Source organism: Salvelinus namaycush, chromosome 20 (assembly GCF_016432855.1).
Source record: "Salvelinus namaycush isolate Seneca chromosome 20, SaNama_1.0, whole genome shotgun sequence".
Lineage (NCBI taxonomy): Eukaryota > Metazoa > Chordata > Actinopteri > Salmoniformes > Salmonidae > Salvelinus > Salvelinus namaycush.
The window spans coordinates 37,577,734-37,603,883 of NC_052326.1; the positions used below are offsets into that span (position 1 = coordinate 37,577,734).

Here is a 26,150-nt window from a genome sequence, read left to right on the forward strand (position 1 = left end):
GGTTTCTGTACAGCACTTTGAGATATCAGCTGATGTACGAAGGGCTATATAAATACATTTGATTTGATTTGATTTGTGTGACTCTTGAATGAGAAGCTTCTCTTTCCCAAATCCAATCTCTCCTAACTCAACTCAGAGCCCCAAGGTATTGCAGTGAAGGATCCTGGGAAACAATGACATCATCACTGTTCTTGAGCCCAACAAGGCTCCATTGTCCATTTCCCATTCCAACTGCATTCCAAATGGCACCCTATTCCCTATTTAGTGGACTTATTTTGACCAGGACCTATAGGGCTCTGGTCAAAAGTAATGCACTACATTGGGAGTAGGGTGCTATTCGGGTCGCATCCCGAGTAATTCATTAATACATTCGCCTCTTTGGGAGCCATGCTGGTCAACCTCTACTGTAGTGAGCGTCTGAAGACTAACACATTATATATAATATCCTCTCTCACTTCCAGGGTTTTTAATAAAAAATATTTAAGCACAATGCACAATAAGAAGTCAGAAAGTGAGCGAGGCACTGGAGCATTTGCGTTACGTTTACCCAATTCTATTTTCAGTCATGCCACTTAATTCACATAATTTACTGTCCTGCTGGTATTTATCCTGGAAATAACATATCCTTTGAGTAATACCTCACTCTACTCTTCATATCTCTCAATGGTCTCATTAATACAGTGGTTCCCTTGCCAATGTGAACTGACATCTATTCATTTTACCTTTTTGACTGACCAGTGGGGAGCAGGGGATCCCATCCAGTGTGGTGGGACTGTCTGAAAACATTACTAGCTGTAAAACCCTTGCTTCATCCCTCAATTCCTTGCCTCCCTCTCAAAGCTCATTGGAGGAGGTCTGAGGGAGGGACCTTGGCTGCTCTCTGATAAGATTTGAGAGGGAGGTGAGGAATTTATTTACTGAACAACTGTATGTTTTTAGATACAGCCAGGATCTGGTAAAATGACATTTGACCCGTGAGATGAGCCACTAGTGGAGGAGAGACACCCAGGCTTTTAATGACTGACCCTGAACTGATCCCTGGGATGGGAACACTGATAGGTTAAACTGCTGAAACAAGGTTAACTGCCAGATAATTAATACAGGTCACTTTAGGTTGAAAAAGGATGACAATGTCAAGGTTTCTTTACTGTAATATGTCTCCTCTCAGTATGGAATCTGTCACATTTACAGTGACTTTATAGCACTGATTAGATCCTGATCTAGTCGCTGTATTATTGAGATTGTATTCTACAACTTTGGTGATAACTTTATTACTTGGATTGTTCTGGGTGTATACATTTTACTGTTAGTAACCTCCACTTGCTGTGCTCAGAGTTGGATACCTTGTGCACAATGCACATTATATGAAACACACTGCATTAAGCAGCAACGGTTCACTTCAGGCACAGACACATTTTCTGCTCTTCTGAGTCCACCACTTCCATGACTGCACAGAACCCTCTTGAGTGACAGTAGTATTCTTCTTCACTTACAATATTATTTGGGAATCTCCACAGGGACTCTTGGCAAAGTCTAATAATATGCCTCAGTAGTTTTGGGAGAAAATACTTAAATCAACTGGATTACATTTTAAACTCCCTTCTGTATTAGTGCTTCATGACTCGACTGTTTGAAGATGGTCCATAATAAATTAGACAAATATTACATTTGATAATACTAGTGGATTTTGTGTAATGTCAGCGTTCGCTGTGATTGCTCCAAAGCACAACGGAATGTGGTGTTGTCTTGTGGGAATGGTAAGCCTATTTTATAATCTATTATCACATTATAAGCTCCTGGCATCCTATAGGTTTAGGCTATGTATAAGTCCCCTACTTCTCTGGACACAGTCTTTATCATACACATGTGTTTTTATCGGTGTATGTAGTTGATTTCCTGATATTTATTTTGGCAGGTTATTGAAGTGGTTACAAAGCATGGCATTTCACTGCGCTGCGTCTACATGGTCAACCAGCATCAAGCTGCCCTCTGCTGGGAAAAGCATACACTGACAGAATATGCTTCAAGTGGAAACTTCTACCATGACAAATACACGCAGCATACTGAGCAGTACCAGTACACACCATAGTACACACCACAGAACACTCAGCAGTAAACAGAGCCAAGGAGACAGTGATCTAAATATGATTTCACATAATCTATATAAATAATGTGGGTTTTCACATATTCCAGCCCCTCTATAGTCCCAATCAGTGTTAGATAGAATGTTACGGTCCTGCCCGCCTGTGGGGAAAACAAGCGGTGGTTACCAAAGTTACCCCATTGGCTCATAGAAAGAAAAAAAACATTTTTCAAACACAATTTTCTTGTTGTCTGCTTGTTTTAGTCAATTACAAAATAACATTAAAGAAGAGTTCAACATGTCTAAAGAGTCATTGTCCACATGGCCTGCTCCTGAGTGTTCACACTATGCAACATTAAAGGTGCTACAAGTAGGATTTTTATTTTATTTTCGCACTGTAATTTCAGAAAATGTCCATAATAGTTTTTCAAAATGTGTATATTTTTTCTTTAACTAGGCAAGTCATTTAAGAACACATTCTTATTAACAATGACGGCCTACCCCGGCCAAACTGGGCTGTGATACCTTGATACCTGATACAGGCTGTAAGACCCAAATGCAGACTGTCGAAGTAACAATGTTTATTGTAGCAACAGGGGCAGGCAAGACAGGTCACGGCATGCAGAGGTCGAAGATCCAGGGTAAGGCAAAGGTACAGGGTGGAAGGCGGTGTCACGCCTTGACCATAGAGAGCTGTTTATTATCTATGTTGGTTGGGGCGTGATAGTGACTAGGGTGGGTCATCTAGGTGATTAATGATTTATGTTGGCCTGTTATGGTTCCCAATCAGAGGCAACTGTTTATCGTCGTCTCTGATTGGGGATCATATTTAGGCAGCCATTCCCCTTTGTGTTTCGTGGGATCTTGTCTACAGATAGTTGCCTGTGTGCACACCAGTAGCTTCACGTTTTGTTCAGTATTTTGTTGTTTTTGTTCGGTGTTCATTTGACTTCTCTGGGATATGTGGGACGCTAACATACCACTTGGCCAAAAGCCAGTAAAAATGCAGAGTGCCAAATTCAAATAAAATACTATAAAAATCAAACTTTCATGAAATCACACATGAAAGACACCAAATTAAAGCTACAGTTGTGAATCCAGCCAACATGTCTGATTTCAAAAAGGATTTACAGCGAAAGCACACCTTGAGATTATGTTAGGTCAGTACATAGCCACAGAAAAACACAGCCATTTTTCCAGCCAAAGAGAGGAGAAACAAAAAGCAGAAATAGAGTTAAAATTAAATCACTAACCTTTGATGATCTTCATCAGATGACACTCATAGGACTTCATGTTACACAATACATGTATGTTTTGTTCTGTAAAGTTCATATTTATATCCAAAAATCTGAGTTTAGGCGGGACGCTACTGTCTCACTTGGCCAAAAGCCAGAGAAAATGCAGAGCGCCATATTCAAATAAATTACTATAAAAATCTAACTTTCATTAAATCACACATGAAAGATACCAAATTAAAGCTACACTGGTTGTGAATCCAGCCAACATGTCAGATTTCAAATAGGCTTTTCCGCGAAACCAAACGATGCTATTATCTGAGTTAGCACCATTGTAAACAAAGAGAGATAAGCATATTTCAACCCTGCAGGCGCGACACAAAACGCAGAAATAAAAATATAATTCATGCCTTACCTTTGACGAGCTTCTGTTGTTGGCACTCCAATTTTGTCCCAAAAACATCACAAATGGTCCTTTTGTTGGATTAATTCCGTCGATATATATCCAAAATGTCCATTTATTTGGCGCGTTTGATCCAGAAAAACATCGGTTCCAACTCGTGAAACATGACTACAAAATATCTCAAAAGTTACCTGTAAACTTTGCCCAAATTTTTCAAACTACTTTTGTAATACAACTATAGGTATTTTTTTACGTAAATAATCGATAAAATTGAAGACGGGATGATCTGTGTTCAATACAGGATTAAAACAATCTGTAGCATGCTTTCTGGTCACGCGCCTCTATCTAAAAGGACACTTCAAGTGACCCTGATTCAAAATGGCCGTACTTCTTCATTACACAAAGGAAAAACCCTCAACTAATTTCTAAAGACTGTTGACATCCAGTGGAAGCGGTAGGAATTGCAAGAAGGTCAATTAGAAATCTGTATTCCCAATGAAAATCCATTGAAAAGAGAGTGACCTCAAAACAAAAAAAATCTGAATGGTTTGTCCTCGGGGTTTCGCCTGCTAAATAAGTTATGTTATACTCACAGACATGATTCAAACAGTTTTAGAAACTTCAGGGTGTTTTCTATCCAAACCTAACCTAACCTAACTAACAATATGCATATCTTATCTTCTGGGGATGAGTAGCTGGCAGTTGAATTTGGGTATGCTTTTCATCCAAACGTGAAAATTCTGCCCCCTATCCTAGAAATGAAAAAAGTACGCCTACCACTCTGCACCTTGGTCCAATCCTTACGTCGATCGTGACAGAAGATCCGAACAACGGACCAAGCAGCGTGGCCAGGAGGAGTGGACATGGGAGGACATCCTGGATGGAGAAGGACCCTGGACGCAGGCCGGAGAGTATCGCCATCCAAGGGAGCAGATGGAGGCAGCAAGAGAGGAATGGCGACGATACGAGGAGTTAAGTCAACGACGCCCGAGAGGCAGCTCCCCCCCAAAACATTTGGGGGGAACACGGGGAGATTGGCGGAGTCAGGGTTTAGACCTGAGCCAACTCCCCGTGCTTACCGTGGGGAGCGTGTGACCGGTCAGGCACCGTGTTATGCGATGATGCGCACTGTGTCTCCAGTGTGCATTCACAGCCCAGTGCGCTCTGTGCCAGCTCCCCGCATTTGCCGTGCTAGAGTGGGCATCCAGCCAGGACGGATTGTGCTGGCTCAGCGCTCCTGGTCTCCAGTGCGCCTCCTCGGACCAGGATATCCTGCACCGGTTCTACGCACTGTGTCGCCAGTGCGCCTTCACAGCCCAGTGCGTCCTGTGCCAGCACCCCGCACTTGCCGGGCTAAAGTGAGCATCCAGCCAGGACGGGTTGTGCCAGCTCTACGCTCTAGACCTCCAGTGCGCCTGCACAGTCCAGTACGTCCTGTGCCTCTTCCTCGCACTCGCCCTGAGGTGCGTGTCATCAGCCAAGAGCCACCTGTACCCGTCCCACACATCAGGCCTCCAGTGCGCCTCCACAGTCCAGTACGTCCTGTGCCTCTTCCCCGCACTCGCCCTGAGGTTCGTGTCATCAGCCCGGTACCACCAGTGCCGGCACCACGCATCAGGCCTCCAGTGCGCCTCTACAGTCCGGAACCTCCAACGACGGTCCACAGTCCAGAACCTCCAACGACGGTCCACAGTCCGGAGCCTCCTGAGACGGTCTACAGTCCGGAACCTCCTGAGACGGTCTACAGTTCGGAACCTCCTGAGACGGTCTACGGTCCGGAACCTCCTGAGACGGTCTATGGTCCGGAACCTCGTGAGACGGTCTGCGGTCCAGAACCTCCAGCAACGGTCTGCGGTCTAGAGCCTCCAGCGGCGGTCTGCGGTCCAGAGCCTCCAGCGACAGTCTGCGGTCCAGAATCTCCAGCGACGGTCGGCGGTCCAGAGCCTCCAGCGACGGTCGGCGATCCAGAGCCTCCAGCGACGGTCTGCAGTCCAGAGCCTTCAGCAGGGGTTCTCAGTCCAGAGCCTCCTGCGATCCACGGTCACACCAGAGCCGCCATGGAGGATGACGTATCTGCGAGCGGAGTGGGTACTTCGCCTCGCACCGGAGCCGCCCCCGACGCCCTGTGTCATCCATCGTAGATGCCCATCCGGACCCTCCCCTATTGAGTCAGGGTTTGCGGTCGGAGTCCGCACCTTTGGGGGGTACTGTCACGCCCTGACCATAGAGAGCTGTTTATTCTCTATGTTGGTTGGGGCGTGATAGTGACTAGGGTGGGTCATCTAGGTGATTAATGATTTATGTTGGCCTGTTATGGTTCCCAATCAGAGGCAGCTGTTTATCGTTGTCTCTGATTGGGCATAATATTTAGGCAGCCATTTCCCCTTTGTGTTTCGTGGGATCTTGTCTACAGATAGTTGCCTGTGTGCACACCAGTAGCTTCACATTTCATTCAGTATTTTGTGGTTTTTGTTCGGTGTTCATTTAAATAAAATAAAATGTACGCCTACCACGCTGGACCTTGGTCCAATCCTTACGACTATCGTGACAGGCGGACTCAGGGTTAGGCAGAGTTCAGTTTTCCAGAGGTGGAGCAAAGGTACAGAACGGCAGGCATGCTCAGGCAAAGAGGTCAGACGGGCGGGTACAGGGTCAGGACATGCAAAGGTCAAGAACCAGGAGGACGATGAAAGAGAGGCTGGGAAACGATGGGCGCTGACAGGAAAAATGCTGGTTAACTTGAACGAACAAGATGAACTGGCAGCAAACAGACAGAGAACACAGGTATAAATACACAGGGGATGATAGGGAAAATGGGCGACACCTGGAGGGGGGTGGAGACAAGCACAAGGACAGGTGAAACAGATTAAGGCGTGACAGCCTGGACATATCAAATCCAAATCAAATTGTATTTGTCACATGCACTGAATACAACAGCTGTTGACCTTACAGTGAAATGTTTACTTACAAGCCCTTAACCAACAACGCAGTTTTAAGAAAATACCTTAAAAAAGTTAGAGATAAGAATAACATATAATTAAAGAGCAGCAGTCTTCACGACTGTCTTGGTGTGCATGGACCCTGTTACTTTGTTGGTGATGTGGACGCCAAGGAACTTGAAGCTCTCAACCTGCTCCACTACAGCCCTGTTGATGAGAATGGGGGCGTGCTCGGTCCTCCTTTTCCTGTAGTCCACAATCCTCCTTTGTCTTGATCATGTTGAGAGAGAGGTTGTTGTCCTTGCACCACACGACCAGGTCTCTGACCTCCTCCCTATAGCCTGCCTCATCGTTGTCGGTGATCAGGCCTATCACTTTTGTGTCATCGGCAAACTTAATGATGGTGTTGGAGTCGTGCCTGGCCGCGCAGTCATGAGTGAACAGGGAGTACAGGAGGGGACTGAGCATGCACCCCTGAGGGGCCCCCCGTGTTGAAAATCAGACTGGCTTATGTGTTGTTACCTACCCTTACCACCCGAAGGCGGCCCGTCAGGAAGTCCAGGATCCAGTTGCAGAGGGAGGTGTTTAGTCCCAGGATCCTTAGCTTAGTGATGAGCTTTGAGGGCACTATGGTGTTGAACATGGGCTGTAGTCAATGAATAGCATTCTCACATAGGTGTTCCTTTTGTCCAGGTGTGAAAGGGCAGTGTGGAGTGCCATAAAGATTGAATCATATGTGGATCTGTTTGGGCGGTATGCAAATTGGAGTGGGTCTAGGGCTTCTAGGATAATGACATATCTGTCGCTAATAGTGGAAGAATAGTTTTTCACAGTATTACTTCCCTGCCAGTGTTGTGATTGGCTGTGATTTTCACCTATTGATTTCTCCCGCTGGAGCAACATCTGTTGTCAAAATGGGAAAGCTGTTTTGACATTGTGGCTGTGTTATCTAGTGGAAAGCCCTCTGTCTTTTCCTGGTTGCTAAAATTCTACACTGTTCGCTCAATTTAAGTTTATGTGAGAAAACAAGAATAGTGAATAGTGTAGGGAATCATTGTACCATCTAAAAAATATATATTGTTTTTATAGCTGTTCGAAGCTGGTGGACCAAAACCCGAAAGTAAAAGGCTCAATTAGCGCTTGAGCCTTTCACTTTCTGTGTTGGTCCAATCAATAGGCGAATATTACAGCCAATCACAACACTGGCGGTTAAGTATTACTGTGAAAAACTATAATTCCACTATTACCGCAGGTATACACTGAGTATACCAAAAATTAGGAACACCAGTCTAATGTTGAGTTGAACCCCTCCATTTTTCCCTCAGAACAGCATCAATTCATCTGGGCATGGCTCTACAAGGTGTCTAAAGCGTTCCACAGGGATTCTGGCCCATGTTGACTCCCCAGGCTTCCCACAGTTGTGTCAAGTTGAATGGATGTCCTTTGGGTGGTGGACCATTCTTGATACACAGGAAACTGCTGAGCGTGAAAAACCCAGCAGCGTAGCAGTTCTTTACACAAACTGGTACGCCAGGCATCTACTACCATACCCTGTTCAACAACCTGGCACCAGAGCATTTTATATTATTCTGTGATGTAAATCCGAGACACACCATTTAGTATGATATGTTACGTTTCGTATTGGTATATTAATTTGCGAATGTCCATCACCCATTTCATATGATATGATAAGAATTACAATTCGCATTATATGTTCCGAATTTGCAAAATGTACCATATGTTATGAATTAGCAAATCGTGTTATATATTGCAAGTTTGCAAATGTCCAATATGTTACGAATTTGCACAACGTATTATACATTACAAATTTGCAAAGGTATGATGTGTTACGAATTCTAGCTAGGTGGCTAATGTTAGCTAGCTTGCTAACTTTAGCTATGGTAGGGGTTAGGGTTAGGGGTTAGGGTTAAGTTTAGGAGTTAGGTTAAAGGGTTAAGGTTAGGGGTAGGGTTAGAGGAAGGGTTAGCTAACATGCTAAGTAGTTGCAAAGTAGATAAAAAGTAGTAAGTAGTTGAAAAGTTGCTAATTAGATAAAATGCTAAAGTTGTCCATGATGAGATTTGAACTCGCAACCCCCAATCATCCACCCGACTAACCACCCTACTTTTGATTTTGCCTTATGTAACCATCTGTCTTATGTAACCATACCATATGTAACATATGATACTAAATGGAATGTTTTAGATTTACGTACAGAATAATACGAAATGTTCTGAGACAAGGTAGCGTTTAAAGGCACTTCGATCTTAGTGTCTTGTTCATTCACCCTCTGAATGGCACACATACACAATCCATGTCTCAGGGCTTAAAAATCCTAGCCTCGTAAAAAAATGTGAGCTTGTGAGATCAGGATGGCACGAGGCTATAAAAATCCTTATTTTTCCTGTCTCCTCCTCCTCATCTACACTGATTGAAGTGGATTTAACAAGTGACATCAATAAGGGATAATAGATTTCACCTGGATTCACCTGGTCAGTCTATGTCATGGAAAGAGGAAGTGTACTTAATGTTTTGGGAATTTGGGACATTTCCTGAAATTATAATGCAAAAAAAATCCTATGTGTAGCACCTTTAAGCTAGCCAAGACCATCAAGAAAAACAAACTGACTGAACAGCTACAATTAGTGAGTGGAGTTACAAACGGACTGTACTAAACAAGTTAAATGTCTTACCTCTGATGAAATGTTTTCCACACACATAGCTACGCCTATGTGTAGACCGAATAGCCTGAAGCCACGGGGCTCTTCTCGCAGGATCTATTTCCCTACATGGGTACATTACGAACCATAGGTCAGGATTTTTGTCCTGATTACATGTACAGTGCCTTCGGAAAGTATTCCGTACTTTTTCCACATTTGGTTAGGTTACAGCCTTATTCTAAAAAAATTCTTACATTTTTTTCTCTCTCATTAATCTACACACAATACCCCATAATGACAAAGCAATAACAGGTTTTAGACATTTTTGCTAAATTATTCAAAATAAAAACAGAAATATTACATTTACATAAGTATTCAGACCCTTTACTCAGTACTTTGTTGAAGCACCTTTAGCAGCGATCACAGCCTTGAGTCTTCTTGGGTATGACGCTACAAGCTTGGCACACCTGTATTTGGGGAGTTTCTCCCATTCTTCGCTGCATATCCTCTCAAGCTCTGTCAGGTTGGATGGGGAGCGTTGCTGCACAGCTATTTTCAGGTCTCTCCAGAGATGTTCGATCGGGTTCAAGTCTGGGCTCTGGCTGGGCCACTCAAGGACATTCAGAGACTCGTCCCGAAGCCACTCCTGTGTTGTCTTGGCTGTGCTTAGGGCTGTTGTACTGTTGGAAGGTGAACCTTCACCCCAGTCTGAGGTTCTGAGCGCTCTGGAGCAGGTTTTCATCAAGGATCTCTCTGTTCTTTGCTCCGCTCATCTTTGTCTCCCAGTCCCTGCAGCTGAAAAACATCCCCACAGCATGATGCTGCCACCACTATGCTTCACAATAGGGGTGGTGCCAGGTTTCCTCCAGGTGTGACTCTTGGCATTCAGAACAGAGTTCAATCTTGGTTTCATCCGACCAGAGCATCATGTTTCTCATGGTCTGAGAGTCTTTAGGTGCCTTTTGGCAAACTCCAAGCGGGCTTTCATGTGCCTTTTACTGAGGAGTGGGTTCCGTCTTTCCACTCTAACATAAAGGCCTGATTTGTGGTGTACGATGAAGTTGTTTTCCCCAATTTAAGGGCATGGTCGAAGGGAAATCCTTCATGTGATGTATCGACTCGGAGAATACATATGTAGGATCTTAGATAGAGCCAGTTTGCTACAACCGGATATTCAACATTAACTTTAACATTCAACATTAAAATGAGTAACACATCCATGGCCATATTTTGAGGTAACAATAATTTAAATGTCTTCATATGCAATCATATAAAGCGTGCATGTTCAAGATAGCATGCATAGGTCATCATAGGTCAGTGGAGATCTTCACAAATGCTGTAATAATCTGCACAGAATCTCAAATGTCTTGGAACACTTGCACCATGTACTTTTAACGTATTCTCATCTGCAATCCAGTTCATTTGGTTCTGCTATTAGGAAGCACAGGGATAACACTTCAATCTGTTGAATAAATAAGCAAAATATCTGACATTGTATTCCCATTTGAACTTTCAACCATTTTTAAATGGTGATAGACATTTGGGTGACAACTAACCCAAAATCAGACATTGTTTTTCCACTGGAATTTGGTTATGCTTTTGGATGGTTGAAAGCATAGTGATAACACATTGGAAATTCAACTAACTCTTGTTCATGGAATTAATGACAATTCCAGGGAAAATTCAGTGGTGAGATTCCTGTGTTTCTCCTCATTATTGCATAATCGAAACAGCACAAGTTCTGCTTTGTGTGGGTTCAATGTCAGCGTAATCAGCAAGCATGTGTGGAAAAATAAACTGCCATTTGCCAAACTGTCACACAATATTCACAACCATTCTCAAGGCAGTGTGAATACTTGCTGCAAAGATTTATTGCTGAAAATGATGTTTGTGAAAACGTAGACAGCAGAGTAGAGAGAGGCATGTCTTTACAAGAGCTCTAGAACTAGAAGAGGAGGAGTCCCTTTATTTAGGTTCTCTCATTGTAATGGAATGTTCTTACTCTGATGGTTGAGTGAGACAGGATAAGTCAACAGAGGAGAGAGGATTCAGATTGGGTACTTTTCTATTCAGAAGCAACTGCCAAGTACCAAAGCCCTTTAATTATAGGACTAAATGGGATTTTAGAACAAAAAGTATTACCTTTTTTTCACACACAATAGTAAGGAGATGTTTAAGACAATTAACTTTTCTGTTAGGAACATCTGCAGAGAATGACCAAAGCCCTCTTATATATATGTTTGAATCATTCTTGAGAAATACTTATGGAGGATTTTCATTTCAGTTCCCTTGTTGTCATGCAGACAACATGTTGATAGAGCTCCACTGACAGAGAGAACCTAAGATGACACACACCTGTCACCAACCCCGCCCACCTCCACCCCACGTCACTGTTCTACTGTAGGGCTGCCACTTGACTATAAAGCCCACAATTCCAGAGTAACGCATAACACTGTCAATCTCTTTTTTAACAGGGACAATGTTATGGACTATACTTTTAATGGTCAGTGGTCTGCTCGCTCTCATCATGCTTTACTCTTCCCGCTCAAGGTAATTGTTCTTCATATTTCTGGAACATTTGGATTGCAAAACAAAACATTGTAAATCATTTAGGTTATTTGAGTTCAAATAAGGATAGCCTACAATATTTCAAGGATGAAGTCAGTGTAATTTGATACAGTTGAAGTCGGAAGTTTACATACACCATAGCCAAATACATTTAAACTCAGTTTTTCACTATTCCTGACATTTAATCCGAGTAAAGATTCCTTGTTTTAGGTCAGTTCAGGATCACCACTTTATTTTAAGAATATGAAATGTCAGAATAATAGCAGAGAGAATGATTTATTTCAGATTTTATTTCTTTCATCACATTCCCAGTGGGTCAGAAGTTTACATACACTCAATTAGTATTTGGTAGTATTGCCTTTAAATTGGGTCAAACGTTTCGAGTAGCCTTCCACAAGCTTCTCACAATAAGTTGGGTGAATTGTGGCCCATTCCTCCTGACAGACCTGGTGTAACTGAGTCAGGTTTGTAGGCCTGCTTGCTCGCGCGCGCTTTTTCAGTTCTACCCACACATTTTCTATAGGATTGAGGTCAGGGCTTTGTGATGGCCACTCCAATACCTTGACTTTGTTGTCCTTAAGCCATTTTGCCACAACTTTGGAAGTATGCTTGGGGACATTGTCCATTTGGAAGACTCATTTGCGACCAAGCTTTAACTTCCTGACTGATGTCTTGAGATGTTGCTTCAATATATCTATGTCATGATGTTGCCTGCTTGGGTACTGCAAACCCCATCCCCCTCTCCCTGCCTCTCCCTTTCCTACCACAACCCATGCGGTGATCACAGAGAGATGTCGTAAATTCCTGAGAATCTCCTCATGGCCAACAGTATTATAGACAGAGGGTAAACTTTCAGCACAAAGGAATTCTCTTCCACCTCACAGAACTTGAGGTACAAACATATTTCATGTTCCTGCAAAAGTAGGAAAGATCGGTGAAGATCCCAGCTATTAACATGTCCATTTGTCCCCATGTGGGAAACTCAGGAGAGACTGTGGGACCACATTACCATACCGCTGTTTATATAATAACCTCAGATATGAGGTTTACACCTGTTTGTTGTATAAAATGAATGAGTGAGTATGAAACTGTTTGTATAATTGTGTAATATGATTTTGAACTGTTTAATGAAGGAAAATACAAATCCCTGTTGTATTTGAACTAAATCCAAGGACCGCCCTGAGCCAGTTGGGTCAGAGACCATGGGACCACCCCTCTCTGCTATCTGAATAAAAGCCAACTCTAAGAAATTACCATTTAGACCATGTTTATCCTCCAAGGAGGAGAACGAAGGTTGACTATAATTGCTGAATCTTTAACCATACCACGTGGTTAAAACTCTTATACTAATAAGAACAAGTTTTGATATTGACTACTAGTCTGCAGCTAGGAATTCGGTATCATTGAACGCGAAGAAGGACAACCGCCGAAACATCCATTCTATAACGAATGTCACTCTGAACTCTCCACAATAACTACGACAGAAGGAACTCCAACAAAACAAACTTCTCTCCAACGATCAAGACAACACACCGAGCGTAAATATATATATATATTGATTGCAATTGTTCCCGAATGAGTGAGCGTTCATGTGTAAGGATTAGCATGTCAATTGTTATAATTATGGACTCTGTAGTGAATTCTTAGTCGAACGCCATTTTCCCTTTGTCTAACAGCCGCCATGCCGGTTCAGGCCACTAGGGCATATTTTCTCCTATCATTTCATGTAATTATTTTAAGTTTGTTTGTTTGTTTATGCATTTCTGTGAATTAATTAGTTAGTAATAAATAAATGATTTAAGACAATTGATGTATGGATGACTCATAGTGAAGACTGGGTTCGTGCAGATAATCAACAATTTACGACGTTTGGAATGAGACTAACGTGAGGTAGAGTAAATAAATAATTAATTAGAAGACTATTGATCAGATATGAAAATATCTGAAAGGTTATATTGGGAAATTATAACTTTGTAATCTAATAACTTTCCCTGGTGCCCTCGAATTCATAGTTAATTAATTACGTTATTACTCAAGTGATCGCGTAATCCCTAATTACAGGAATCTATGATAAAAACTTATAAGTCTTCAATTTAACGATAGCAAAGACACAACATCTACATAATTTTCCTCCCTCATGATGCCATCTATTTTGTGAAGGTCTTGAAATACATCCACAGGTACACCTCCAATTGACTCGAATGATGTCAATTAGCCTATCAGAAGCTTCTAAAACCATGACATTATTTTCTGGAATTTCCCAAGCTGTTTAAAGGCACAGTCAATTTAGTGTATTTAAACTTCTGACCCACTGGAATTGTGATACAGTGAATTATAAGTGAAATAATCTGTCTGTTAACAAATGTTGGAAAAGTGACTTGTGTCATGCACAAAGTAGATGTCCTCGCCGACTTGCCAGAACTATAGTTTGTTAACAAGAAATTTGTGGAGTGATTGAAAAACGAGTTTTAATCACTCCAACCTAAGTGTATGTAAACTTCCGACTTCAACTGTATATTTAAGTTATATTGTAAACGTGTTCTCTTTCTAATATTGAACATTGTTGTGAAAACCGTAACCAATGTCTAACATTTTGCTTACTTCCTCAGTTACAAAGAGATTGACTTTCTACACAGAAATCAATTCATGAAAATAATGTCAGGGTTATAAATGTCTCACTGAATATACAACATTGTTGAACATGCAGCATAGACCATTAGACCATGATTATATGGTTAGTCAAAACCCATTGTTAACCCTATTTCATATGTCTACACTGCAGTACCATTGTTAGTAATTTTTCGGTATTTATTAGGATCTCTATAAGCTGTTGCTCATGCAGCAGCTACTCTTCCTGGAGCCCACACAAACATAAAACCTGACATGATACAGGATATTAATAGACAAGAACAGCTCAAGGAGAGCCCACACATTCAACTACTTTAGGGCATCTCCCTAACTGTAGCTCTGAAACCAGTTGGTTTTGTGTGGGAGGTGAAGTGTTAATCTTGGTTGGCAACTGTATGTCTGTTTCTCCCAGAAAGAAAAATGAGCCACCATTAGTCAAGGGCTTTATTCCATGGCTGGGTCATGCCCTGGAGTTTGGAAAAGATGCTGCAAAGTTCCTAACACGGATGAAACAAAAACATGGTGACATTTTTACGGTAGGATTCTCTATACAGGTTTGTGTACAGGTACCTGTGTACCTCGTCAATCTTCAACACTTTCTTTATGTCTTTGCTAGTGACATAGAAAGGGTTGCTGTGAACCTGTAGAAGTTATTTGACTTTCAAACGCTTCTTTCATCTTTATCTAGTGCTATGTGCATCTCCAATTCACATTGCTTTTGCTTTCACAAACAATACTATTGTAATGTGTAATGTGACTCTGACAGTCATGCATAGACAATGCCATGACTTTAACGTTTGAAATAATGTCTTCCAGGTGCGTGTTTGTGGTCGTTACATCACTGTACTGCTGGACCCTAACTCCTATGACGCGGTCCTCGATGACACAGCCTCTCTGGACTTCAGTCGCTACGCCCAGGTCCTGAAGCAGAGGATCTTCAACCTGAGACTACCCAATCACAACCCAGATACAGAGAGGGCCTGGATGGAACAGTAGGTGTTCTAGACCTGTATGCACATGACCTCACACCTGACCTCACACCTATCCACACACACATGACCTCACACCTGAACTCACACCTATCCACACACACATGACCTCACACCTGACCTCACACCTACCCACACACACATGACTTCACACCTGAACTCACACCTATCCACACACACATGACCTCACACCTATCCACACACACATGACCTCACCTGAACTCACACCTATCCACACACACACATGACCTCACACCTGACCTCACACTTGACCTCACACCTATCCACACACACACATGACCTCACACCTGACCTCACACCTATCCACACATACATGACCTCACACCTGACCTCACACCTGACCTCACACCTATCCACACACACATATGACCTCACACCTGACCTCACACCTATCCACACACACATGACCTCACACCTGACCTCACACCTATCCACACATACATGACCTCACACCTGACCTCACACTTGACCTCACACCTGACCTCACACCTACCCACAAACACACATGACCTCACACCTGACCTCACACCTGACCTATCCACACACACATGACCTCACACTTGACCTCACACTTGACCTCACACCTGAACTCACACCTATCCACACACACATGACCTCACACCTGACCTCACACTTGACCTCACACCTATCCACACACACACATGACCTCACACCTGACCTCACACCTATCCACACATACATGACCTCACACCTGACCTCACACTTGACCTCACACCTGACCTCACACCTATCCACACACACATATGACCTCACACCTGACCTCACACCTATCCACACACACATGACCTCACACCTGACCTCACACCTATCCACACATACCTGACCTCACACTTGACCACACACCTGACCTCACACCTACCCACAAACACACATGACCTCACACCTGACCTCACACCTGACCTATCCACACACACATGACCTCACACTTGACCTCACACTTGACCTCACACCTGACCTCACACCTATCCACACACACATGACCTCACATCTGACCTCACACCTATCCACACCCACCTGACCTTACACCTGATCTCACACCTATCCACACACACCTGACCTCACACCTGACCTCGCATCTGATCTCACACATATCCACACACACCTGACCTCACACCGTAATGTACAGTTCCCTGTCAAGGACAATAGTTTATTTTCTATTTTCTTATATTCTAACTAATAAGAAATTCAACGACATGCACATTCATCTAATTCCCTCTGTGTTAACATGCTGTAGCAATAATCTGTCCTCTCCATCATATCCCTGTCCAGGCACTTCCAGGGCCCCAGCCTAGCCAGACTGAGCAGCAGCATGCACCTCCACCTCCAGACCCTGCTAGGGGAAGAGGAGAGGAGCTGTAGCCCAGCAGAGTGGAGGCAGGACGGACTTTTCAGCCTCTGTTACAGCCTGCTCTTCAGGTAAAAACCAGAACTAAATTATGTCTGTGCTGGCCAGCTACTGTACATGTGTCAATAGTCATCCTGCTCTTCAGGTAACATCAGACATTTTTCAGAGTCACTGGCCTGGGGGTTAATTTAGGGTCAAATTAGAGTATCATGCTTGGACCAAATTGCATAACTCTTACACACAAGAGTTAAGACCTACTCTTACACAAGAGTTACACTTATTTCTGTCCTTATAGGGCTGGGTATCTCACACTGTTTGGTACAGAGAAAAGCAACAACGTCACTGAACTCGCTGCTGTCTACAAAGAGTTCCGCAAGTTCGAAGGTCTTCTCACAAAACTGGCTCGTTCAACCCCTAAGCAAGGTACATAATGTACAATATGTAGTCGTACATTACTCATATGTATACAGTATTTATCTATTCATAAACACCAGTTGTTTCTCTGTACCTGTCTCTCTGTCTGCCTGTCTTTCTATGTAGCTGTCTCTGTTTTCCTGTCTCTGTCTGCCTGTCATCTCTGTGTACCTGTCTCTTTTTACCTGTCTCTCTGTCTGCCTGTCTTTCTGTGTACCTGTCTGGTTACCTGTCTCTCTGTCTGCCTGTCTCTCTGTGCACCTGTCTCTGTTACCTGTCTCTCTGTCTACCTGTCTCTCTGTGTACCTGTCTCTGTTTACATCTCTCTGCCTGCCTGTCTCTCTGTGTACATATCTCCGTTTATCTGTTTCTCTGTCTGTCTGCCTGTCTCTCTGTCTGCCTGTCTCTCTGTGTGTGATCTGGCCTCTCTAACCTGTGTCTCTCTCTCTATGTTGATAGAGGAGAAGAGGACAGCAAGCCTGTCCCAGGAGCGACTGTGGGAGCTGCTGTCCCCAGCCTGGCTGAGCAGAGGAAAGGGGTCAGAGAGCATAGATCATGGGTCAGACAGCAGCTCCTGGCAGCAGAGTTACCTCAGGCATCTACAGAGGGAATGAGTGGACACAGAGATGCAGAGACGAGCCATGCTGCTTCAGCTCTGGGTCACCCAGGTGACAGAAGACAGAACAGACTAATCCTTTCACACAATGTTCTGGCACACCCCGATGACCAAATACACCTTCTCTTTCTGTTCCTTCTTTGCTACTAGTGGCCCTGGCATGAATGAGTTCACGGGATTTTTCTCTCCCAGTGACTCATAACGTCCATGTCAGCACAGGTGACTCATGATGCCATTATGTGAGAAGTTTGGAGCACCTGTTTGGGGCACCTGTTTGGAGTTGTGTGTCTTAGACAATGGGTCCAGACATTCCAGAACAGCACAGATCACAGCCCTCTGTGGAAAAAAGAAGAGTTGGCAGGACACCCAAACCAACCTGTCTAATTTCAAACAGAAATGGACAAATGTGCCAGAATACATCTGAGGCATCAGAATGTGTTCTCAAAATGAGATCAAGCATTAGGCCTAGTGTGCAAATTGAAGGACAATTTAGAGGTATCATCTGTAAATGTTGATGTCAAAATCCAATATAGATCACAGCAATGAAGTTGTCTCCAACTCTATATTCATGAGCTCCAGAGGTGGTTAAATAACAGGTTTCTTGTGGCTTCCTTCCTCAAACCAGTCCCAACAAGGTGTGATGAATGAGCTGTTGTTGCACTATGTGGCCAGAAGGGAGAGCTAGTGTGCTGTCTGTCTGTCTGTCTGGCACCTGTCTCACAATCAGTTTCAGAGCAACAAAGACGCACAGGTGCCATTTGTACCAGGCCCTCCCTGCTCCCTCTGGCACTTTGGCTGCTTTGTTCAGCCTGGAGCACTGGAGCCCTAGTCGGCCTACTCAGACCAGGGGAGCGCTAGAGAGTCCTTGGCCAAGATGGTACCTCTGTCTCTGGGGACCTTGAATCCCTTGCCAGGCTGGAATAGGAGAGGGCAGCTTGTCCCTTAGCATCAGTGTATCCTGCTTATTGATGTTTGTTCTGCTGGGAATCTGGCCCAGTCACAGTTAGACAGTGCCAGGAAGAGGAGCACCACAGAAACATATTAGAACTGAGGGTGAGGAGAAGGTAGTGCGTTGTAGTTTCTTACATGATCAGTCACACAGAGCAGAGGTAGGCTTCCTCAATGTAAAATACAATACTGACTGAATTTCAGTCTCTTCCATCGCTGATGCTTCATCACATGCTTTACACCCAACATGCTCTCATGTTGATACAAAATATAAAAATGTATTGCAACATAGTTATGAGAGCGTTATGTTTATGGCTCTGTATGTGTTGTTGGGAATTGGGGCGGAGGCAGTTCCACAGCCCAGTGAATCTCTGAGCCAGTGTCATATTCAGTCCAACACACACTTGACTGCTCCCCTGCTGTCAACACAACTACACCAGTACACAAATACACACTCAGAAGAGTTGAGGAGGAGACAAAGTGTCTTACTGTGTACACCAGTGAATTTTCAATTGGAATTCCAATTCCAATTGGAGTTGTTGAATCTTAATTTATTCTTAATTTGCAGGAAAACACTAAAGTGTCAGTAAAAACATGCAGCACATTCATTGACTATTTATACTGTAAGACTCCTACTGTTCCCCCTAAAGTAAACTGAGATGAAGCCTTCCAGTTTGTGTAGCCTAGTGTTCATCATATGGGATCTGTGATGGGACAGGCCAGTGAGTCACCCAGAGAGCCATTGGACCTCGTCTTTGCCTTGCATTAGCCCTGGCTGTCATTGGATCAGTGAAGACCTGACCTGTGAGAGGAAATGGTGAAGAGAGAGGCTCCCTGAACCGACAGCAATTATCGTTTGACTGTTCAGACAGACTTGTCAGCCCTCTGTAGACTCTGACCGCCCGGTCTACACAGACCTGACAGATCTAAAGGCTCCTCGCTGCCCCTCAGATCAGAACACTTCTACAGTACACTACCGCAGTACCATGATGTAAGGAAGGATTAAAAGAGAGAATAAAAGACCGAAAAAAGGGGGGAAAAGAGAACATCCGTGTGTAGATTCCTCTAAACACACTTCCATTTTCTCCTTGAGGCTTCTGGCAGTGTGTTCAAACAGTACAGTATATGTACTCTGATTTGTCTGATTTGTCTAACCTTGCAGTATAACTGCAACATCATGCTTGGTAATGGGTTCACTGTCTTTGATGGGCTCAGAGTAAGTGCTGTGTTGGATTTGTCTAACCTTAGAATTATGCTCTGTAATACACCTGCTGTTTCTGAACTGACTCTGAGTCTATGTTGTGTTTTATTGCAGGGTAATGCTGGACCTGCTGCCTTCTGGCTGCTGGGCTTCCTGCTCACCAACCCTGAGGCCATGAGAGCAGTGAAGGAGGAGCTCAGAGGCCTGGCTCTGCAGGAGGACGGCTCCCTACAGCACCACCTTCTGGACACACTGGAGCACCACAGCACACCTGTTTTTGGTAAGAGCCCCAAGCAACCTCTATTATTCACTCGCTGTCTCTTCCACCTTAGAGCTCTCAGGGCTCTCTGCCTAGCTCTGCCAGCCAGCCAAAGACATTCTGTAAAATATTGAACTGAAGCTCTGAACTGGGGGGGGGGATAACCAGTGAAAAAAAGAAAGAGATTCAGAGAGCTGAATAAGTAAAGATGGATAAATATAATGTAGCAGTGGTTTAATGAAGTTAAAATATGTGATACTATCCTCTTCTTATGTATCCACAGCTATCCAGAAGGGAATACCTCTAGTGTTATGATTATGTAGCCTGGTGCCAGGTCTGTTTGTGCTATAGCGAACTCCTATGGTCATTGTCTACCACTGGAGTTGGCTTTACATTATAAACCAATCTGGGCCAAAGGTAATGATTATGAGCTCCTTCACTCCCACACACTCCCAACCCTCTCTCATCATGTGTACGATACCTTTCCCCAATCATAGACAGTGTTCTGAGCGAGACCCTGCGTCTGACTGCTGCTGCCCTCATCAACAGAGAGGTGATCCAGAACACGACCCTTCGTCTGGCCAGTGGACAGGAGTACCACCTCAGACAGGGGGACAGGGTGTGTCTGTTCCCCTTCCTCAGCCCGCAGATGGACCCTCAGATACACCACGACCCACAGGTAATACAGCACAATACTGTTACCTGACAAACACCCACTTGGTGTTGAAATAATGTCATAATAATCTAAGCACTGGAAGCATACCAGTATACAGATGTATTTTACATGACTATTCAGTCTAATCCACCACCTGCTAATACAATGCATCTAATACAATGCATCTGCGTGACAGTGTCTTTAACCTTAACCTCCACCTTACTTAGTTATTCCAGCCTATTGACTACTAGGTGGATCAGAGAGTCCTTCATTTCAAAATACCTTTTAATTATTCCCTAGCGTGATGGCAGTAGCCAGCTGAGCGTGTCTACACAGTGTGTGTGTGTGCGTACGTGCGCGTGTGAGTGTGTGCGTGTGTATATGAGTGAGTGTGTGTGCGTACTTGTGGGGTGAGGATGATGCAGCATCACTGTACCACTCACTGTTCTGTAGCACCTCTGTGTCATCACAGCACTGTCCTGTAGCACCTCTGTGTCATCACAGCACTGTCCTGTAGCACCTCTGTGTCATCACAGCACTGTCCTGTAGCACCTCTGTGTCATCACAGCACTGTCCTGTAGCACCTCTGTGTCATCACAGCACTGTCCTGTAGCACCTCTGTGTCATCACAGCACTGTCCTGTAGCACCTCTGTGTCATCACAGCACTGCACCACTCACTGTTCTGTAGCACCTCTGTGTCATCACAGCACTGTACCACTCACTGTTCTGTAGCACCTCTGTGTCATCACAGCACTGTCCTGTAGCACCTCTGTGTCATCACAGCACTGTCCTGTAGCACCTCTGTGTCATCACAGCACTGTCCTGTAGCAACTCTGTGTCATCACAGCACTGCACCACTCACTGTTCTGTAGCACCTCTGTGTCATCACAGCACTGTCCTGTAGCACCTCTGTGTCATCACAGCACTGTCCTGTAGCACCTCTGTGTCATCACAGCACTGTTCTGTAGCACCTCTGTGTCATCACAGCACTGATCTGTAGCACCTCTGTGTCATCATCAAATTAACTTGTCTTTTCTTCTTCTCTGCTTTACAGACATTTCAATATGACCGCTTCCTAAACGCAGATGGGACAGAGAAGAAGAAGTTCTATAAGGATGGGGAGAGACTGAAATATTACACCATGCCATGGGGTGCAGACAAGAACATGTGTGTTGGGAGACACTTTGCAGTCAGTGGCATCAAACAGTGAGTATAATATGACATTCTCCACCTGTTGTTATTGACAATGACCATAGGAGTTGGCAAGACAGCACAATCAGATCCGGAGGCAGGTTACCTCACACTAAGCTTAGTACATCCAAACCACTGTCATGCCCTGACCTTAGAGATCCTTTTAATGTCTCTATTTTGGTTTGGTCAGGGTGTGAGTTGGGGTGGGTATTCTATGTTCTATTATTTGTATTTCTATGTTTTGGCCGGGTAGGGTTCTCAATCAGGGACAGCTGTCTATCGTTGTCTCTGATTGAGAACCATACTTAGGTAGCCCTTTTTCCCACCTGTCTTTGTGGGAAGTTGACTTTGTTTATGGCACTTAGCCTTTAGCTTCACGATTTGTTTTGTAGTGTTTATTGTTTTGTTCGGCGTATTCACCTAAATAAAGAAAATGTATGCTCACCATGCTGCACCTTGGTCCAGTTCTTTCAACGGTCGTGACAACCACTCCACGTTTGTTATGCTATTGCATAACGTTTTTAGGATGGATGTTTCCCAAATGAATGAGTTCATTAGTAAGGTATTAATGATTCATGAGGCATTTACAACCACATCAAGATCGCTACCTTAGGCTATGTAGCTGTAGTGTGTAGTGCTGTATAAAACAACTAAGCAAATCCACTTCTCAGGATCAGTTATTTATATATATTAACACGAGTATCAACCCCGTATCCGGGATCACCCCCCACCCCCCCCACACTGATTAGCATCGCTAGCATAGCTTCACAAGTAAATAGTAGCATCTAAATATCATTAAATCACAAGTCCAAGACACCAGATGAAAGATACAGATCTTGTGAATAAACCCATCATTTCTGTTTTTTAAAATGTTTTACAGGGAAGACACAATATGTAAATCTATTAGCTAACCACGTTAGCAAAATACACCATCTTTCTTTGTCCACCATTTTCTCTCTCCACCACTAGCTATCACCAATTCGGCTAAACTAAGATATTGATAGCAACAAACCAAGAAAAAAACTCATCAGATGACAGTCTGATAACATATTTATGGTATAGGATAGGTGTTGTTAGAAAAAAGTGCATATTTCAGGTAGAAATCACAGTTTACAATTGCACCGACCATCACAAATCGACTAGAATTACTAGATAGAGCAACGTGTATGACCAATTTACTCATCATAAAACATTTCATAAAAATAGACAAAGCATAGCAATGGAAAGACACAGTTCTTGTGATTTCAGACCATATTTCAGATTTTCTAAGCGTTTTTCAGCGAAAACACAATAAATCGATAAGTTAGCATACCACATGTACAAACGTTAGTAGAGCATGAATTCAAGGCAAAGGGAGCTATAACGTTATCATCGCCAAAATATATTAATTTTTTCACTAACCTTCTCAGAATTCTTCCGATGACACTCCTGTAACATCATTTTACAACATACATATACAGTTTGTTCGAAAAGGTGCATATTTAGCCATACAAAACCGTGGTTATACAATGGAAATAGTCACAACTCAAGCATCAAAATGAGGGACGTCAGCTTTCAGAGTGATCTAGTTTAATCCAAAGCTAATCATATACTTGACTAAAAAATACAGAGTTGACAGGAATCGAAAGACAAATTAGTTCTTAATGCAACCGCTGACTTACATTTTTAAAATTATCCTTACTTTTCAATACAGGGTTCGCCAAGTGAAGCTATACCAAACAAAATGGCGAAATATGCGTTTAAAATATTTCGACAGAACAACGATTTATCATATTAAATATTGCTTACTTTGAGCTGTTCTTCCATCAGATTCTTGGGCAATGTATTCTTTCTTGGGTTTAATCTTCTTTTGGTCGAAAGATGTCCTTTGTCCGTCTAAATGCCCGCTAACGTTCGACCGGGACCCCGAAATGTGCCCGGTGCTTCACATAGAAATGCATCAAAATCGCACTAAACGGATATAAATTGCTATAAAACGGTTTAAATTAACTACCTTATGATGTTTCTAAGTCCTATATCGAATTAAATTACAGACGGATACATTTCAAGTTGATAACCGAGCCTGTGAAAATGGCATCCGGAGGTCCCTTCCTGCGTAAGGGCGAGCGTCGAAAGGGGGGCTACTCTCACTCCTTGGTCTTTTATAACCTCTGAGAGCTACGGAGAAGGCCCATTCCACTTCTCATTGGTTACTGACATCCAGGGGAAGGCGGGTGCAGTTCGTGTCGTTCCATAGGATAGACAGAGACCTTAAAAACTGATCTGAAACCAGAGCTTCGCTCTCAGACCTTTCACTGTCTGTCATGGATTTCGCTGTAGAAAGAGTTCTGGGTCACCCACAGACATCATTCCAACTTTGTATGAAACTAGAAAGTGTTTTCTATCCAATAGAATTAATAATATGCATATTGTACGAGCAAGAATTGAGTACTAGGCAGTTTAATTTGGAGACGACAAAATGCTAATTCGGAACAGCACCCCCTGTAGTCGCAAGAAGTTAATCATTCTGTCTGCTTAGCTGTCAAATGTTTGGTACAGATGTAGGATCTTCATTTGATCACTCTGTTGCAGGAAAATTTTCCAGCAATGCAGGATTTTTTAAAACTTGTGTTTTTGAGGTTTAAAACGGATGCTGAAGTTTGTCATTTCCACTTTGCAATTTCAGACTTGTTTTTCCCTTGAGAAAGAAATGATCAATCCATACAAATACGTCCATTAATTATAATCAACATAATAATTGTTGTCCTGTTGCTGTAGGATTATTTTCCTGCAGCAAACTGACTCAAATGAAGATCCTACACCTGTATCTCTATAGAGTTTAAATTTTTCATAAATTATTGAAATGGCCATTAACGGCTGTGAGTGCTATAGTTGATGCTGTATCGATGTGCAGTTGTATAGGGGTCCTCGAAGACAATCACAAACTGCTGATGTGTGTGCCTTTCTGTGGAAGATATTAGTAGTTTAAAAGGTCAAATCCTACTAATCCACAGTGAGATTAAGAGGCAGGTGGTAGAACAGCTGTAGACATACAGTATGGGGTCGCAATCTCTAGGCTTTACCATATGTGAGATATGCAAATATTGTATTACATGGCAGACTTCATTCAGATTACATTCTATCTACAACTGTACACAGTTGGTCTAAATCTTTTCTCACCTCATGCCCCTCTCCCCTCTCTGTGACTGTCAGGTTTGCGTTCATGGTCCTCTCCCGGCTGGACCTGGAGCTGTGTGACCCGACTGCCACCATTCCTCCGGTCAACTCAAGTCGATATGGTTTCGGGATGCTCCAGCCCGACGGAGACCTGGAGGTCCACTACAGACTCAAGACTCTGCACTAGGTCATGACCCCTGACCCCACACACCATCCTGATTTTAGCATTAAAAGACTCCAAAAAACGGGCAATCATTTCAGGTCCAGTACCATCGCTGGGCCGCGGGTGTGAAAGATTCAGCAGACTGCTGGCATTACACATCTGGCTAAAAGACTGTAGCTCTGCTGGAGTCACTTTTATAGATAACTTTGACACCTTCTGGAAACAGAAGATATTCTACAGGAATGACAGAGTCCATCCAAATCACCTTGGCTCATGGACTCTGTCCATGCATTTCAAGGCTGTGTTGAAACAATTACTTTTCCTATCGTTGTGACAATGAGTCGTCATAATGCTGCATCAAATGTACATGATCCTAGGGGCATTGGCAAACACAATGTAAGTAACTTAATGTATGTGCCCCTAATTGCACCGAATACTTCTGTTTATCCAACAGCTATTGAATGCAGTAATCATGAGCCTACAAACCAGAGTTACACTGTTAGCACTGAGGCAGTGTCCCCTAGAAGGAAGACCACTTTGTGCAGCTCACCCTGCACCATCAGCTACAATGTAAATAACATGAGTAAGTCTACGTCTGGTAAGCTTCCCAGTAAAGCATTACAAACAATCAAGCAACCCAGAAAATTGCTAACA

General features: G+C 43.3%; 1 protein-coding gene across 1 annotated transcript; it reads left to right on the top strand.

The window, feature by feature from the left end:
- The first annotated feature begins 11,759 nt into the window (after window positions 1-11,759).
- LOC120064608 (prostacyclin synthase-like) lies at window positions 11,760-25,532 on the top strand. The gene is given in 10 exon segments (XM_039015210.1): window positions 11,760-11,870; window positions 14,929-15,052; window positions 15,333-15,508; window positions 16,817-16,963; window positions 17,188-17,315; window positions 17,766-17,974; window positions 20,186-20,351; window positions 20,828-21,009; window positions 22,041-22,192; window positions 25,370-25,532. Coding segments are annotated over 10 exon segments (1,506 nt in total). The 5' UTR covers window positions 11,760-11,799; the 3' UTR covers window positions 25,521-25,532.
- Window positions 25,533-26,150: the final 618 nt, after the last annotated feature.